Source organism: Dendrobium catenatum, unplaced genomic scaffold, assembly GCF_001605985.2.
Source record: "Dendrobium catenatum unplaced genomic scaffold, ASM160598v2 fragScaff_scaffold_156, whole genome shotgun sequence".
NCBI lineage: Eukaryota > Viridiplantae > Streptophyta > Magnoliopsida > Asparagales > Orchidaceae > Dendrobium > Dendrobium catenatum.
Genome location: NW_021318618.1, coordinates 2,942,309 through 2,959,681, shown reverse-complemented (window position 1 = coordinate 2,959,681; position 17,373 = coordinate 2,942,309). Strand labels below are relative to the sequence as shown.

General features: G+C 33.6%; 1 protein-coding gene across 1 annotated transcript; it reads right to left on the bottom strand.

Moving 5' to 3' along the window:
* Positions 1 to 2,427: 2,427 nt before the first annotated feature.
* On the bottom strand, positions 2,428 to 10,715 carry LOC110094011 (protein HGH1 homolog). The gene is made up of 8 exons (XM_020819103.2): positions 10,565 to 10,715; positions 10,155 to 10,484; positions 9,964 to 10,045; positions 9,643 to 9,788; positions 9,012 to 9,125; positions 3,582 to 3,713; positions 3,243 to 3,356; positions 2,428 to 2,637 (listed from the first exon to the last, which is right to left on the bottom strand). The coding sequence occupies exons 1-8, from the start codon at positions 10,616 to 10,618 to the stop codon at positions 2,587 to 2,589; spliced, it is 1,023 nt and encodes a 340-aa protein (XP_020674762.1). The 5' UTR covers positions 10,619 to 10,715; the 3' UTR covers positions 2,428 to 2,586.
* Between the last annotated feature and the right edge of the window lie 6,658 nt (positions 10,716 to 17,373).

Genomic DNA, 17,373 nt, shown 5'->3' with positions numbered 1-17,373 from the left:
AACGTCTCGGAGTGCAAGTTGTGGCATTCCTTCCTCTATGTATTCATTTTTTTTCTTTCACGTGTGTAGTTTCAGTTTAATTCATGTTACAATTATCACCACTTTGGATCATGGAGGACTGAAGTTCCCCTCAACTTTTTTATTAATCAAGGCACTTAGATATTTAGTTGGCTTTCACACAAATCTCCATGCACTTTACCCATGATTGGTGCTCTTCATTTGCAAATGATCTTGGACCACCTTTGTATTTTATGTGAGTTACCTTCGCATGAATGGAGCCAGTGGTGGTTACTACAACTTAAATTTTTTCAGCATCTTACATAACTTATGAACTTAGGTTTACTTTAATGCTTCAACAGCTTTGAACTTTAGCAAAATTATCTGCTAATGTTCTCGCCCATACAAATAGCTTAGAGGAGCAACACTTTTTTTTTATCAAGATAGTTGCATATTAAACTTCTTCATCTTGATCATTCTCTTGCCATCTTCCGTGAAAAACTGATTTTTTTTTAGCTCCTTCTGACATCTCAAGAGCACTAATCTTTTCCATATCCTTTTTTTCTGCTTTTGATTTGCTTGTCTTCAGTTGGCTGTATGTACTTGAATCTTATTTTCGATAGGCTTTACTTGTTGCTTTGTTCTATTTACATTTTGATCTTCTTGATAGAGTAAAAAGGTTGGGATTCTACTGAACTTCCTATTTAGACATTGGACGGGTATAAGGGAAAAAAAAAAGAAAGAAAGACGTACACCTTCAACAATATTGAGTCTTCTGGAATGTTGTGAGTTGCAAATAAAAATTAGCAATGCTCAATACAAAACGCACAAAAGAAATCATAGAAAGAAAATAACAATAGAAAAAACACAAAACCACAAAACTTAGAAATGTTTTTTTTCCCCTTCCTTCCTTTGTGATCTCTATCTATCTTTGCATATTATATCCTTGAAGGACAGATTCAATATAGACCAATCATCATATTCATTACTGCTAGTGGACATTAATTTTGTTAAGTGAGATTTTTCATGTGACTGATGGCTTATGTATCTAGGATTTAAGTTTAAGGGGAACTGTTTAAGGCATTAAAAATATGAGTTAGAATTCTTATCATTTGGGGCTAAGGAGTATAGCTTGAAGGGTATTTTGAGGGAGTTTAGAAATTTTCTTAGGCTTCGTTTGAGACAGCTTTTTTAATTCTTCTAAAAACAGTTTTTTAGTACAAAATTTTTAATATTTGTAATAAAAATTTACTTTAAGAAGCAGCAATAAAGCCGTCCCAACAAAGCCTTAGTTTGTTGATTTCTCCTTAGTTTAGTCATTCTCATTCCATAAGACAAGCTTGCCAATTTGAGGGACCTTTGTTTCTACAATAAACTTGGGGCATTTGTGGAGTTTTCATATATATATATATATATTTGCAGGATAAAAGCTTTTCTTGTTGTTGTTTTTTTTTTCTTTCAATAATTGCACCATTTTTCTTGGGGGAGAAAACTTCTATTCTTCTTTTGGTGAGGAGTCAATGAAAACAAGTTTATTATATTGAGGTTCCATGATTGTCAGGATAAATGTTTTAGAGAGAGGGTTGTCGAGACTTATTATCATTCTTTCTTCTTAGTTCGCATGAGTGAGAAGACTTCATTTAGATATTATAGATTTTATCTGCTTAAGATCTGAAGATGAATTTGATAGAATTCATTATTGAGTCTTGCAATAAACTCCAACATTTTTTTTTTTCTCTTTTTATAAATTATTTGAGAATTATATCATCATTGTTATACTTCATCTTGCAATCTTGATAGTATTATTGTTCAAGCTAGTATTCATTTTATTGCATTAAATTATTCAATGAGAAGAAGTTTATCTTGCTTTGTTGTTGTGACTCATCTTTAATTTTTTTAGCATATTTGTTTAACATCTCAATTATTTTTTTGTGGTTATTAGGTATATTTATGGCCTGTTAATTTCAATCATCATGGCGTTCTATAATCATGAAATATGCTTCATCCTAAGGTGTAAATTTTGGGTCTTTCAAATCTAAAGGATGATCTGCAAGATGATGAACCTTTTTTTTTTGCTTTTAAAAAAGTCTTCATAATTTAGAACAACTTGACATAGCATCTTACATTCAAGCAATATAAAACTTGTAGTCAATGAAGTTGTTTTTTTTTATTATTTAATTTTTGCCATTCCTAATGATCAACTCTTTGGAGATGAAGTCAAAGAAATCAGATATGATGAAGAGAAGAATAAAATAAAAACACGAACTAAAATTGATCAATCGCGAAAGGATCTGTTATCTAATGCTTTAAATATATATATATATAATAATGAGTTCAAATAATATATTTGATAATTTATTGTTCAGCGATTATAACAATGCCAAAAAGAAAAATACTTCCAATTTTAGATCAGATCAGCAAAGTGAACAATTAGCGAAAAAAACTTTTTGTTGTTTATATTTCAACAAAGAAGATAAATAAATATCATATCGTCATATTACAAGAAAGAGATTTAAAAAGCACAGGGCCTACTTCTTTGAGAAAAGAAATTAATAGATCATTATAGCCAGTTCAGCCAACCCAGCAGCTTTACTCTTTCATACTGTCCGACTGCTCCTGGAAGCCAGCATTACTTACAACCTGAACGTCGAGAAAAAACAAAGGATATTTTAAGATTTCATCTTGTTTGATCATCAGTAGGAGTAATGAACCTTACCTTGATTTGTTTGTTAGATGATCTATAAGTATAAGGTGAATGATCTATAAGTGCCAATTTATAATGTGATTTTAATATGTAATTTATAGGTATAAATTATATATAAATAAATTAGTAGTAAGTTATAATAAATTTATAAATTTATTATAACAAAATCTATAGTAAATGTAAATTCAATTTAAAGATTTAAGATATTTAAATTTTAAATTATTGAAGATATTATTTGTGTATAAATTCTATTTATTTTTAATCACAAATTTATATTATTACATTATTATTATCACTATTATGTCATTTAATTCTTATTTAAATTATGTTAATATTTATTATATCATCTTATTCAACCCTAAACCTTGAATCATGAACCTTTCTTTATTTTGATCGTATCTCTCATTTGATTTTCACAACCTTAACCAAACTATGATTGTTATCTTTGAATGAAGACTTAAATAAGAGCTGTGAACTATAATAATAATAATAATAATAATGAGATAACATATACAATGGATGAAAGGGTAAGCTTTATTACCAAAGAGCCGATCAACTCATAAGCTTCCATTACTTTGGGATCTTCCTCATCTTCGTAGCCAAGTTGCAGTATTCGTGGGCCGTTGACAGACCACAAAGCACTTCTCCCAGCGTCCTGAGAAACACATAGCCAGAGCATCTCATATGTTTTTGTAACATTAAAAAAAAAAAAAGGTACAGCAAGACATGCGAATTGAGAAATAAATTCTTCTTACCATTTATTTTCCTAAAGCTGTTGCCATTAAATTTTTAAAAATGAATACGCAAATGGATTGACATAAAAATAAAAGCCAAATTTTACATCAATGCAATTTATGGATTATTGTTTCAGCTTTCTAACCTGCAACGCAATTAAGTAGAGAGCTTCCAATGCCTGCTTGCGAATTTCTGGATCATCAACTGGCTCTCGTTCATGAGAAAGTGCATTAGCCAGCTCAAGAGGCATCTTTGCCGTATCTTGTTCACTGTAAGACTGAGCAAAATATATCATACAAGAGAAAATATGTGCATTCTCAGAAGCAAATACAGAAAAATGAATATGTTTTTCAACTTCATCAATGTTAGAAGCACTAAAGAACCCAAGTCAAGAAAACATACACCAAACAATAACAGCAATAAAGCTAACAATTATTTAAATTCATTGCATTTCTAAGCAGCATGACCACCAAGAACGAAATTTGTTCCAACACAACGCAACAAAAAGCACCAAGCACGCATAGATGGTCAAAACTCGATAGTTAAGAATTTATTGTAACTTACAGGGTTCTTCACTCGATAGTTAAGAACGATTAGTCACATGATATGATAATCCTTCAAAATTTTTGTACGACTTTAGGAAAGTGGGCCCATCAATTCCAATAAAGATCAAAATATTAATCAGCCACATCAACAGCAGCAGGACTGGGAAATTTATAATTGCTTATGAACTGATCCAAAAGAGTCTAATGCATATACACCTGACAAAAGAAAAGAGAAATGGGAATGGTAGATGCTGTGGTTCCGTTGTCGGGTGTCTATTTAAAACAACAACAATAACAACAAGCCTTCATCTCATTATATGAGATACTACATGAATCTTTTTTCTCCATCGTATCCTAATAAGAGTCAAATTCATATTTAAATTTAATAAAAAAGGATCATTTTAATACATTCTAACCAAATTTTTTTAGGTATACCTCTACCTTTTTAAACATAGGCCGGATCTAATATATCCACTCTCCCATCAAGGTCATTGAAAAGCTGGCATTTCATACGACCAAACCATCTAAGTCGACTCTCTAATCTTATTTGCCACTGGAGCTACTCAAAACTTTTCACATACATACTAGTCTTACATTTTGTCTCTAACTGTAAAGCCACTCATCCACCTGAGCATCCTTATCTCTGCAACATTTAATTTAATTTTATACTTCTCTTCTAATGCCCAACATTTTGCATCATAAAATATTTCAAGTCTCTCACTATCTTATAAAAATTTTCCTCAAATTTGAGGGGCACTTTTCTATCACACAACAGACCCGATGCATTCCTCCACTTCAACCATCCAACTTGATTTTTACCGATAATATCTCAATCTATTTCCCCATTACTTTGAACAATAGACACGAGATATCTAAAACATGCACTCTTTTTAATTACTTGATCACCCAATGTCACAATCCCGTCACCAGATCTATTATTAGTAAAAGTACACTTCATTTGTTTGGTTTTAGATCTACTCAAATGCGACCGTTTAGACTCTAAGGTTGAGCTTCATCATTCAAATTTTCCATCAACTCCCTCACTAGCCTTATCAAGAAGAAGAAAATCATAAGCAAAAAAATTCACCGTGTGTGTATTTAAAACGATTTTTCAATTGGAGTCACTTATGAAAAAGATTAGTTAACGACAATAGTTCTACCAAGGGAGAAAATTAGGGTTAGATGAATGTAGGAAGGTAGAGGATAGAGTCGCATGGCGTGGAACCCTATAGCCTTCAATATATTCTTTTATTAATTAGTATATCAAGAAACAAACAACCAAAAATAAAGATAATCTTTGTTTAATTTGTACATGTAATTTTATTAAAGAAATTTACATACATAGTGTTAGATTTCTATATATTTACATATTTAGCATCTAATTCCTTCTGTATACCAATATATCATCCAAATTTTTAAATAACATAAAAAATACCAATTTATGCCCCTCCTTTAACTTATCCTAACTATACTTCCCTCGCCTCATCACTTTGCCTAATTGGTTGGAATTCGCCAACATAGAGCTCTCCTTTGTCCTTCGTCTTATGAGCTAGAGTTGTCTTCCATTCCTCGTCCAAATAGTAAACAATTCAAAGAGAAATTCACAAAATTTGTGATGAAGGCGAAGAGGTGAAATAAAGGCTGGCTAATGGGGCTGATTTTGACAAGCTCTATGGCTAGAACCCTCTATGGTGGCAACATTCATCCATTTATGCAAAGAAAATCAAGGAAGCATAGTTAGGATGACTTAATGGAGAAGCGCAAAGTGATGTTTTTGATGTTATTTAAAACGTAGATGGTATGCAGGTAAATAAAAGGATTTAGATGTTAAAGATATAAATAGATAAAAAAATTTGTGCTAGGTAAATCCCCCTTTCATTAAATACTTAATCAACAGTTAAATCATCAAATTCTACAATTAATTTATTAACTTCACAGTATGCATTATTTCTTTATGCTCACATTCATGAATAAATTTAATTTTAATTAGAAGTTCATGTTCAAATAAGAACTCATCTCAATAACAAATTTAGATTTGTTGTTTACCAAAAAAAGGTTCTTGATAATATTTTAATGTAGATGCAGGTTCAAATTCAACATCTAATGTCAATTCATATAATAATTATGAATCATCATTTTTTTATAAAAGAGTGGAAATATATTCCAAAAATTCAGATTTAAAGTTGGACATAAAGCAAGTTATTATAAGTAGCCTTAAGACCAGGTAGAAATATCAAATATGGAGGTAGCAAGGTCAATAGTAGATGGAATTCAACGCAAGAAGCTAGTAAATATTTATGGGAACCAAGGGCATACTGCTTGAGCTAAAACTCCTTGTATGTAACTACACGTCATGTTTAGCATATGATATATCATCAAAAGAGTATTCGTAAATTATAATTTTCTCAATAAGATCAAATTTAATCCTGCATCATGCATGATTCTGATATTGGCTTGGGTTTGACAGGCTTTAGAAGTGATGATAAAGATTTCTCTTTTAGGCTGTTAAGCAAAATTTCAATAGCCCTTATAGAAATACTGTAATAATCCTCGATATCCAAATCACTATATAAAGCCACATGTAATATTTGAAAAAAATGAAATCTTGGTACAGCCTTAATTTCTAGCCATTGACCTTTGATGAAATAGAAAATGGTAACATAGTGAGAAAGCACGCAAAATTCTTACATCACCTCAAGAATCAATCATGCTACAATGGCACAAACAACATTATTTATCTTTTCTCATAATAGTTAAGAGGCAGGAAAAATAATACTTACCTCAGTTGCATGCTATGTTTCACCGATACTCCTATTTACGAAGGCATGCTGTGTTGGACACACGTCGGATACGGATACGCGCCCGATACGGAACGGATACGTGTCAGACACGGAAGCCAAGTCCAATTAAAATACTACTTAAATTAGACAGGATGCGTGTATCCTGTTAAAAACCCAAAAAAATGACAGGAGCCTATTCATTTCGGCGACCCGCTCTTATTTCTTGTCTGCAACTGCAAGGGCTTAAGCATTTCAGCGACTAGAACTTCAAGTTAGAGTTTCGAACAGCTGTGCGTCTTCTTGGTTGTCGTCAAAGGAGCATCACACAAGCAAGTCTATGGGAAGCCGAAGGAGCAGTGAAGCTAATGGCAGTGAAGATACATCCATCATCGACGTCAGCGGTGAAGCCTACCAGGTGCATCCCATTCGCTTCTTCATTTTTGCGAGAAGCTGACAATTTGACTCAAACAGTAAGCAACAGAGGAACACACGAGCAACTAGACTACCGAACGAGCCTTTCTTCATTTTCGCGTGAAGGTTCATTTTCTTCATCTTCTTCATCGTCCTTCTTGTAGAAAATTTTTTTAATAGCTTTTATTTTCCTGTAAAGATTTTTCTTTTATTTTCCTGTATATCTCTCATTTCTGAAAACCAAAGATTAGTTCACTTCCACATGAAAATGCAGAGAGGAACAATATTAAATGAAATGCTCTCTTCTCATTTCTATGTAAAAGAGAAATGAAAATAATATATTTGTTTTCCTTTACGTCTCAAAAAAAATAAAAATCTCTTATCAAATCATGTAGTCTTTTCTGACAGCATATGTAGCTATTTGAATTGGAACTAGAAATCTCTTGGATAAAATTATTAACATAAGCTATTTTATATGGTTATGAATTTGGTTCATGTTTCAAATTCATGTGGTTTAATGATGTAGACATAACATTCACATATTTTCTGATAGCAAATATAGCCTAGCAAAGCTTCTCATGGTTGAAATGGATTTGGAGCATTCTCTTCCAATTAGGTTCAGCCTATGATGTAACAGATTACATTATCCTTACAAGTTACAAGTATCATAATAAGCACTAATTTCTTCAATAAATACTTAAATCTCATTAAAATCATTTATCTCATTACCTACTTTCTCCACATCCATACATGAGGTTCTCCTCAACGAGTTTCTCCATAGTTAAAAATTTCAAATATGAGGAAGACATGTTTGAAGCGTTATTTTCCAAATGAGGAGGAGAGAAGAAGTGTCAATATAGAGCTTACTAATTTTTTTTGTTATTTGGAGGACTTTAGTGACCAAGGGTCCTTACATGATTGATGGCGAATTGATTAAAAAAATGTGGTGGTTGATACATAGAGCTTCAATACCACTATTTCAAACAATCGCCATAAAACTTCTTGGCCAAGTTTTATCCTCATCTTGTTGTGAAAGAAATTGGAGCACATACTCTTTCATCCAATCAATGAAGATAAATAAAATTACTCCACAACGGGCTGAAGATTTAGTTTGTGTGCATACAAACATTTGGATTCTATCAAGGAAAACTTCAACTTACATGAAAGGAGATAATAGGATGTGGGATGTGGGATGTAGATGGAGATGGTTTTGAATATCTTGAAGATATGAGAATATTAGAAATTGCTAATCTTTCACTTGATGAGCCTGAATTGGAATATATGATATTCATTGAAGATGATATAGAAGTTCAAAGACAAACCACTGAAAAAGCTAATCCTATCATTCCTTCTATTGAATAGTTAAAACTTCATGTGCTAGACAATTTATGTTTTCGATTTGGTAGTTGTACTGGACATTTAATGCTTACTTTTATTTTGAAATTATAAGCTATAAAGCTAGTAGGCTACAAATGACGTTGCTTTCATTTTTTTTCATTTCAAATATTATGCTTTGATTGCTTTCTTAATTTTTATGCATGATTTATAAATTATAATGATGTATCCGTGCCGTGCTCGTATCCTGTATTTTTAAGAATTGACGTGTCTCGTATATGCCGTGTCATCATATCCGTATCGATGCAACATAGGTTGCACGGTATACAATTGTGAGTTCACCTTCATGGTTTTAATTTCTTTCTCATTGTTGTTTGATTATAACATTCTTTCAATCCAACATGGTGTTGTATAGGTTATTGTGGTGGTGTAACAAAGTATTTCAAGGAGTTGCAGCACTGTACAAATAATTGAGATCAAATAAGAATACTTCCATGCCAATACCTTCTTTCCTGCAACAGGTAGAAGTAGAGCTGGCCAAAGAAACTCTGATAACATTAACAAATTCTGCAGTTGCCTATCTGCATCAAAACAACAATTGCGGATAGTTCCCAACACCTAGAAAGTTTGAATGAACTGCATTAGAGTCCGTGGTTAAAAATAACTTGGACTGTTGAAAACATTTGAGCTAAGGTAACATTTCTAAACATGCAATGTGCAGATTTAAATTATCAAACAAAATACAATTACTAAATCTAAAATAGAGAAAGTACCAACAAATAGAAAACCTTTTACCCTAATCTTTCAGTATAACAAAGAAATAGGACAGACATGTCAAACAAATACAGTAGACTACAAGGAACAACAAATCTGCATACTGCATTTCAATCTATTGATTGTTAATGATTAACAACGACAAGTTCTTCCTAAGATATCATTAAATAAAACTCTAGAAGAGGTCCATGTTAATCAAATATGAATTTTAAACGCATCACCCTTAATAAGAAATACAGCTAGAAGAAAATGAATAATGTTTAATGCATGTTCAGCGGAAATCTAACGCGATGCACCATATATCTAAATTGGCAAATGGGCTTTGCTTTATTATGATTTGGAAGAGTAAAATATTACATACTCCTTTCTTCCTCAGTGGATTTGCCGAGTCTGATTGCCTTATGATTTGCTTAAGTAGGCTTCCCTTTGGCTGCAACAAAATTCTTCTTCCAGCTTCCATTTTTGAAACATTCACAATAATTGAAGCGACATGTTCATAGGTACTCTCTGTGAAAAATACAATTTATAAGCAATAAAACAAAAACTCTCCCCAGATAAGGTTAGCTCCTCTCCCTTGGGTGCTTGTTTCCCTTTTCTTTAAATTCCGCATACAAAGCAATGAAGCATTGTAAATTTTACCAACGGTTAACAATAAGACAGCAAGACATGATAAATAACAAACCAGTTGAGTCACTGGAAGAAGATCTGCAAAACGACCTAACAAGCTTGGAGAGAAACAAGCCTTCAAATTTATCATCACCAACCTGAACAAGCAAGAGCAACAAACATACAGGATTACTGAATTGGACGTAACTTTCATGATTTCATCCAAACAATAAATTATGCATATTGCAACAAATCTTGGAAAAATACCTGCAGTAGGGAAGAGATGCCAGAGTCCAATTGGGTGAGATTGACTAACAGCATAACAAGAAGCTTCGAAAGCCTACCATCGCTACCCCCCTGCTTGTAAATCACCTCCACTGCCGTATCAACGGCTCGGAGCGAGACAAGCTTCTCAGCTAGGGTCGGGTTTTGGGAGAGGTTGATGAGCGCCTCAGCGGCGGGAACAGCAAGCTCTGAGACATCGCGAAGAAGGCGGCAAAGCGGTGGGAGAACGAAGTCCGAACACGAGGCCAGGGTCTCGATGCCGCCATCGGAGCCCGTTAGGCCACGGACGATGTCCAACGCGGCCTTCTTCACCTGGTTTCTCGAGAGGAGATATTCGTAAACAAAAATGGAGAGAGGAACGGAGACAGATAGTTGGGAGGAGAAGGGAATACTTGTGTAGAAGGCGAGGAGAGAAAACCAAGGAGCTCTTCGAGTTCGTCCGCCATCTGAGAAAGACGAGAAAAGTAAGAGAGGAAAGTTGGGAGACCTTCGGTTTCTTCCGATAGCCTAGATTATGGTGCAAATTATTGAACAATTATTACATCCTCCATCCAATTGGATGTAGAAGAGAGTTCGATTTTAGGTAAAAACATGTCTATATCGAGGTGTACCGAGATTTTTGAAAAAACTCAAACAACTCGGTACACGGCGCATTTTTGCCTAAAACCGAACGCTCCTCTACATCCTTACAGCGAACGAAATAAAAGTTCCAAATTATTGGGTCAGTTGATCGAACGCAGAGATAGGTACGAATATTAATAAAATATTATTTTAAATAAAATGCAGGTAAAGTGTAACTAAAGTGTAAGTCAAAAAGCGTAGGTAAAGCGCAGGTAAAGCACAAGTAAAACGCAAGTCAAAAGCGTAGGTGACGCGGCAAATTTTTATTGGATGTCCGAACTTATTTTTCGTCTCCGATCACCTAACCCAATAATTTGCTAGATTATGGAGCTTTTATTCTGTGGGGAAACGGGACAGAGATCCGGTTAAGCACGGGGTACCATCCTTATTGGGCGCTGGTATCAAGCTGGGTACCCACCTCAGGTGGTCAAATTATTGCATCTGGTCATCGGACACGGATGATAGGTTCGGACATCCAATAAAAACTTGCCACGTCACCTGCTCGTTTAACTGCGCTTTTGACTTACGCTTTATTTGCGCTTTGACTGTGCTTTACCTGTGCTTTTGACTTGCGCTTTGCCTGTGCTTTTCCTGCACTTTACCTGTGATTTTCCTACACTTAATTTAAAATAATATTTTATTAATATTCGAACCTATCTTCCCGTCCGATGACCGGATGAAATAATTTGCCCCTCACGTGGTGTATTTTTATTAGTTCCCGGACGCCCTTGGCATTCCGCACATAATAATAAATCTAGATATATTATGACCAATTTAGTAGTAATTCCGGTTCACATGTATGTATAATTTTTTTATATATATTTAGGTCAATTAAGTCAAATTCATGCACATATCACATATACACGACTCAAATCTAAGACCTTTTAGTTGATAGCCTAAGCACCCAGCCAATAGGCCAATGTGAGTTATGTATGCATATTTTTTTTAAAGAGATCTGTTATATTTTTTGGGTGGGTGACTTAATTGGATGTTAATTCTGAGATTTAAATGGGTTCATTATATACCTAAGAAAAAAAAAGTTTATATATTTAAATATTTATATGGGTTCTTGATTTTTTTAGCTAGAAGCTTTGGATATTAAATAGGAGTTCTTCAGTTCGAAGTTTGTATTTGTGATATGTGTATGAATTTGACTTAATTGATTTAAAAATCTTAAAACAAATATTTATTTATATAATAGCTAATATTCATTTTTTTTAATATATATATTAGCTACATAAATAAATAAGACTTATGTGAAATGCAAGTAAATCCTCCACAAAATTATATTAAAATAATTTTAGATGTTACAAACTTACAATACTATTAGGAGGAATTCAGTTAACCTCTTAGCATGATTTTCCTTTAAATCTTATTTAAGGTGGCCAATTAAATAACCCTTTGTCCTTATATTCCATGTTTTGAAAATCAGACCATACCGGTCGGTCCGATCAGTTCAACTGAGAACCGGTCTGAAGTCCGGTCCGGTTCAACCTTAAAAATCGGTTGTGCACCAAACCGGCTAGAACCGGTTTGAACCGTCGGTTCAATCGGGAACCGGTGAACTGGTTTTAATATATTATAAAATTTTTATTTTTATAATATGAATATTTTTTTATTTTTTTGGTAAATTTTACCTTTTTAGTTAATAAAATTTTTATTTTTTCAATTTAATTTTTTATATTTAATTATATATATTATAAAACCTTGAGCCTCTCATTCTTCTGGTTCGTTGTTCGGTCCGGTTTTCACAACCTTGCTTATAATTGTGTCCAAAACTCTAAAATTTAAATTAGTTTTAAATTTATTCCAGAGAAAAATCACACCTTATGTTCTACTGAAAGTCTTAAAATCAAAATTTATTTATCTCAAAGGAGTCATACGATTTAATCATTGATAAATGAATCAAAAACAAATTAATGACATGATTAAATTCCTCTTATCATATCTTCTATATAGTGATTGTGTGTCCTTTTTCATAATGTAGATGAAAAATTGTCAATATGTATGTCAACAGTCAAATCATAACAGTTACATTTATATGATCATTAAATAAATGCATAAATAATAAAATTCACATGCAGCAGTAGTATAATCTGTAAATAATAAAACAATATGGTATAGAAGTCAATAAAGTAATAAACCAATACAAGTGTTAAATCTATAAAGCAATCATCATATCTGTAATATCAATCAGTACATAAATCGTATAAAGCATCAAATTAAAACATTAGTAAAGATTGTTGAAATTATGTCAATGCAATAAAATCGTATAAGAGTGTATACGTACCATCCAAGTATTCTATATCACAGGATCATTATATCAAATGCTTAGTATCAGTACAGTGAATCAGTAGTATCAAAAAAAAAATTTTTTTTTGAGAAAACCCACAGCAGGGCCTACGCGTTAATAATGATAAAAATACCATGTCCTTAGTGGATCAGAAGCTGGCTAAAAAAATAGCATTTGAAATAAATCTAAGAGATGTAGATCCTATCAATTACAGGAAAATAAAAATAAAGCAAATAATAAATACAAAAAAAAAACAAAGAAGAAAAGCACCAATGGCAGCAAACATCCAGACCACCATCCCAATAATGGCTACCATGAGCAATCAAACATCAGCCCAATGAACACTCTCCAAAACAGCTCCCAAAAGAACAGACAAACGATCTAAAAAGTGGCAGACCAATGAACAGTCTCCACCAAGAGCAACCAATATGCTCGAGAACAATACCATAAAGGGAATAAAAACCTATAAGGACAAGCAAAACCAAAAGGAAGATGGGGTAGCAACCCAACCACACAACCAACACCTCACATCCACCAACAAGCAGAAGGGCCATCAACAAAGCCACCAGCTAAACAACATTCATACAACCAAATAACTACCTTAGAGATTTTCTCTTACAATGCTTACTTCCACAAGAAAGCACTTTCTCAATTGCCAGATAAACATCTAAACCATACAATTCCTTAAATGAGTCATCTTGCTCAACATCCAAATCCTCAACCCATCACCCAACAATGACGGATACCCATCATGCCAAACTGAATGCCCAGAGCATATGACCCCCAAATTAGATAGAAATTGAGCATATAAACAATTTGGGGACATGATAATTATAGGCACCTCAACTAGCAACTATGGCCCCATCGATATAATGGATTAACCACCAACAGTAACCAAGGCCCCCAACACAACAGCTTCCACCTCACCATCCTCCTCCACCTCAGCATGAGACAAAGCCAAAGCACAAGCCCCCATATTTTTAAGGCCACTCAATTGCTTACCCCCTACCACCATAGGATATACAACATGTGAAACAAAACCACCACCACTATTAAAAACAATCTCACCAAGATCCTTAACCAAGTTAAGCAAAGGAGAAACAACACCATCATCAACTTGATCACAATTAATCACTTGATTCACTAACAAAATGCCTTGAGCCACATTAAAGTCCTGTGAAGAAGGTTCAACATCCACATCACCATGAGTCACATTAAAGTCATACGAAGAAGAATCAACAGCCACTGCCCCGACCTTGTCAGGGACCAATGATTCATTTCCAACCAAAGGAGATTCAATGCCAATATCAACACCAGCTTCAGGAGGAACTAACTCTCCCATCTGATCGAGTAAATCATTCACAGGGAAAATAACATCATCAATAGGGTTCTCACCCGAAAGAATTGGAACCACATTAGCAACAAATTTATCACCCACGTCCATATCTAAACCAACCACATTAGGCATATAAATATTAGCAATTAGAGTATTTAAAATATGGCAGCAGACTTTAGAATGTCCAAAACCTTGTAGTGAGCACAATATGCAGGGAACTTCTATTCAATGAACCCCATAGATTTCGAACCAATCCAAACTTGGTCAGAGTACATCTTGGTGACTATAGTATGACTTAAGGGAAATAGAATCCTACGACTACAAAGCATGATTCATGCATTTGTGTCATATTTCTTGAGCTAATAATCAAACTCCTAGAGTCCATCAGGATACTATTGATTCGATAGTTTGCAATTAGGGTCATGATGGATACATCATTTTATGGAATTTCATTTGCCAGTCAATTCACTTTAGTATAATAATAGTTGTCAATTCAATATTAGACATCCTTGAGGTACTCCTTGAGTTTACCTCTTAGATTTGATAAATGTGAGGCTAGCTTGATGATAAGTTTCTACTTATGCTCCATCATGTATTATCAGAACTACCCTAATAATGCATACCATATGTATCAAGATTGGTTCATTTTAGGGCTTCACTATTGGTGCTTTTGCTTATTTTCACCTACACAAACAAGGATAAAAGCAAGCTTTGGAGTTGTTAGCACTTCTCCATATCATGCCGTTGACTTCATTGTTGGTGTCCTTCTAAAGTTTGCTTAATTTTGAGGGCCTATATAAGCTGGACAATGAAGACTCTCATTGGAGTCAAGAGTTTTACAAAGTGGAGGTGGCAATGGCCTATAATCATTTTGCCGCACAACATCATGTACTTACCCTTCAAAAGGATGAGGTAAGAGTATTATATAATCCTCCTTCGATCATTGAAGAACCTTTCCTTTATCCCATGATCTATACGGCAAATTTTCTAGTCCTTGGAAAATTGTTTAAATTTTTCCTCCTATATTGAACTTCTCTTTCCTCTTTATGATTGACGAGCTTGTCTCATATTAGTAGTCTTATACATTGATATGATTGTTGGTGAGGTCAAGCTCGAGTATTGTAGACCAAATTTATATGGAAAAGAACCCTCTCTGAGGCGTGGAGTCAAAGTGACTTGTGCCATGTTTGACTCTAAATATTTTAAATTTAACATCTCTTTTAGAGATTGGGTAATAAAACACCTCAAAGAATTGCCATATTTGAATCACATTTACAATAATGTATGTAATTTATTCAGTTATCTTTGTGTGACAATAAATTAAGTAATGACCATCCCGTGAACTTGGCGAATGATGGAATCAACCTGAGTGGAGTTAGAGGGAAACACCAACAAGGTGATTCCTTGAAAGCGTTGAAGAAAAATATACACTTCAAAGCGCAATTGACAACAAGCAATGAAAAATGTATTAAAAATAAGCGACATGATCTTTGTGCTCAATCTTTCCCCTGTTTGAATCCATATGAGAAATTTTGAGCTTCATTGGGGGCTTGGCCTCTACAATCTCCGTAAAAAATTTTTGCCAATTGCAACTTTCTTTTGTTAGTTCACCTTTATTTTTTGCTTTAAGCCGAGGTTGACTTCTCACTTGTAGAAAAGTAGGTCTAATTAGTGACTGGGGTAGATTGGAGTGCTCTTACTCTAGAAATCTACCTTCACTTTATAATAGGAAACAATTCTACTTGTTGAATAGCCTTGGAATTCACTATAGCACTAGTTAGATTATCATAGTCATCCTCTCTTCAAATTTTGTAAGTTGTCTTACAATAATAAAGTCCAGGTGTTTTGCAACTCATATTTATCTATGTTTTGCAACTCTGGTTTTAAGGGTGCTCCTCTTCTAGTTTGTGACGTGCTCCATGCTCACAACACCTTTGAGGACATTAAATTCAGAATAGTCCGTGGATCACACCAAACCTTATTAAGAACAAAATATGAAGAAAAATTAGAGAAATAAATAAATTAGGGGCTTAAAAGTGATACTATGAGTAAGTTTGGATTGTGACTTGAGCACTATCAGATTGACTAGATATATGGAAATAATAAATTGGGAAAAAAATACAAGAGCTATATAACTTAATTTCTCATGAATAATCAGCTGGTAATTTATTGAAGCCATGCCATTAAACCATTGGAGCACTTGACTAGAGGAAGTTGTTAGCCAAATTAAATTAGGAAAAAGTTATTAACTTGGCTTATTATATAAGTTGTTGAGTTGAATAGTAGGAGTGAACCATTCAAGCAAAAAACATCATCCATTTAGGCTATCTCCAACCAAACTGCAAACAAGTGTTTGTTCAAGCTCCACCTAAACGCCACTTATAGTTGCATTTTCGCGACGTCAACATTGCAACACTCATATTGGCATCGCATTGTTGACAAATGCATTTTTTTTTTAAATCATGAAATGATGGAAGCAAAGAAAGGTAAGCAATTTTGAGTGAAATTCAAATGAGAAAAAATATATACAGAATGTTCTTTTTGTATTAGAAATAAAGTTTTGTTGAAGATGAGTTATTATACTTAGAAGTTACTGCATTTTGAAATGAAAAATGAGTTTTTCTGTTGTAGATGGCCTTAGACGTAGGTAATTTGGCCAACTTGATCAATAAATGGTTAATCTAAATAAATCATAGTAATAGCTTGGGGCGAGTTCTTTGTAGAATTTATGACTTTATCTCGAGCTCAAATTGAATCGCCATAGATCGTTAGTTTACTCTAAGTTGAATTTATTTGAACTCGATTTTGTGGATTTTTTATTAGACAAGATAGATATGTTTAAAATGATACTATCACTAGAAATTCTTAAAATGACTCGCTTCCAAATTTTAATAACTTCCCAAATTTAAAAGGCTGACTTAGCAAATTTATTAATTAAGGTATGTTCGTTG

Coding starts and splice junctions, on each gene's coding strand:
- LOC110094011 (XM_020819103.2), bottom strand. CDS start 10,618: ATGGCGGACGAACTCGAAGAGCTCCTTGGTTTTCTCTCCTCGCCTTCT. Junction 9,126..9,642: donor ATCCACTGAGGAAGAAAGGA/GTATGTAATATT, acceptor CAAACTTTCTAG/GTGTTGGGAACTATCCGCAA. Junction 3,357..3,581: donor TCTACTTAATTGCGTTGCAG/GTTAGAAAGCTG, acceptor TGTGTTTCTCAG/GACGCTGGGAGAAGTGCTTT.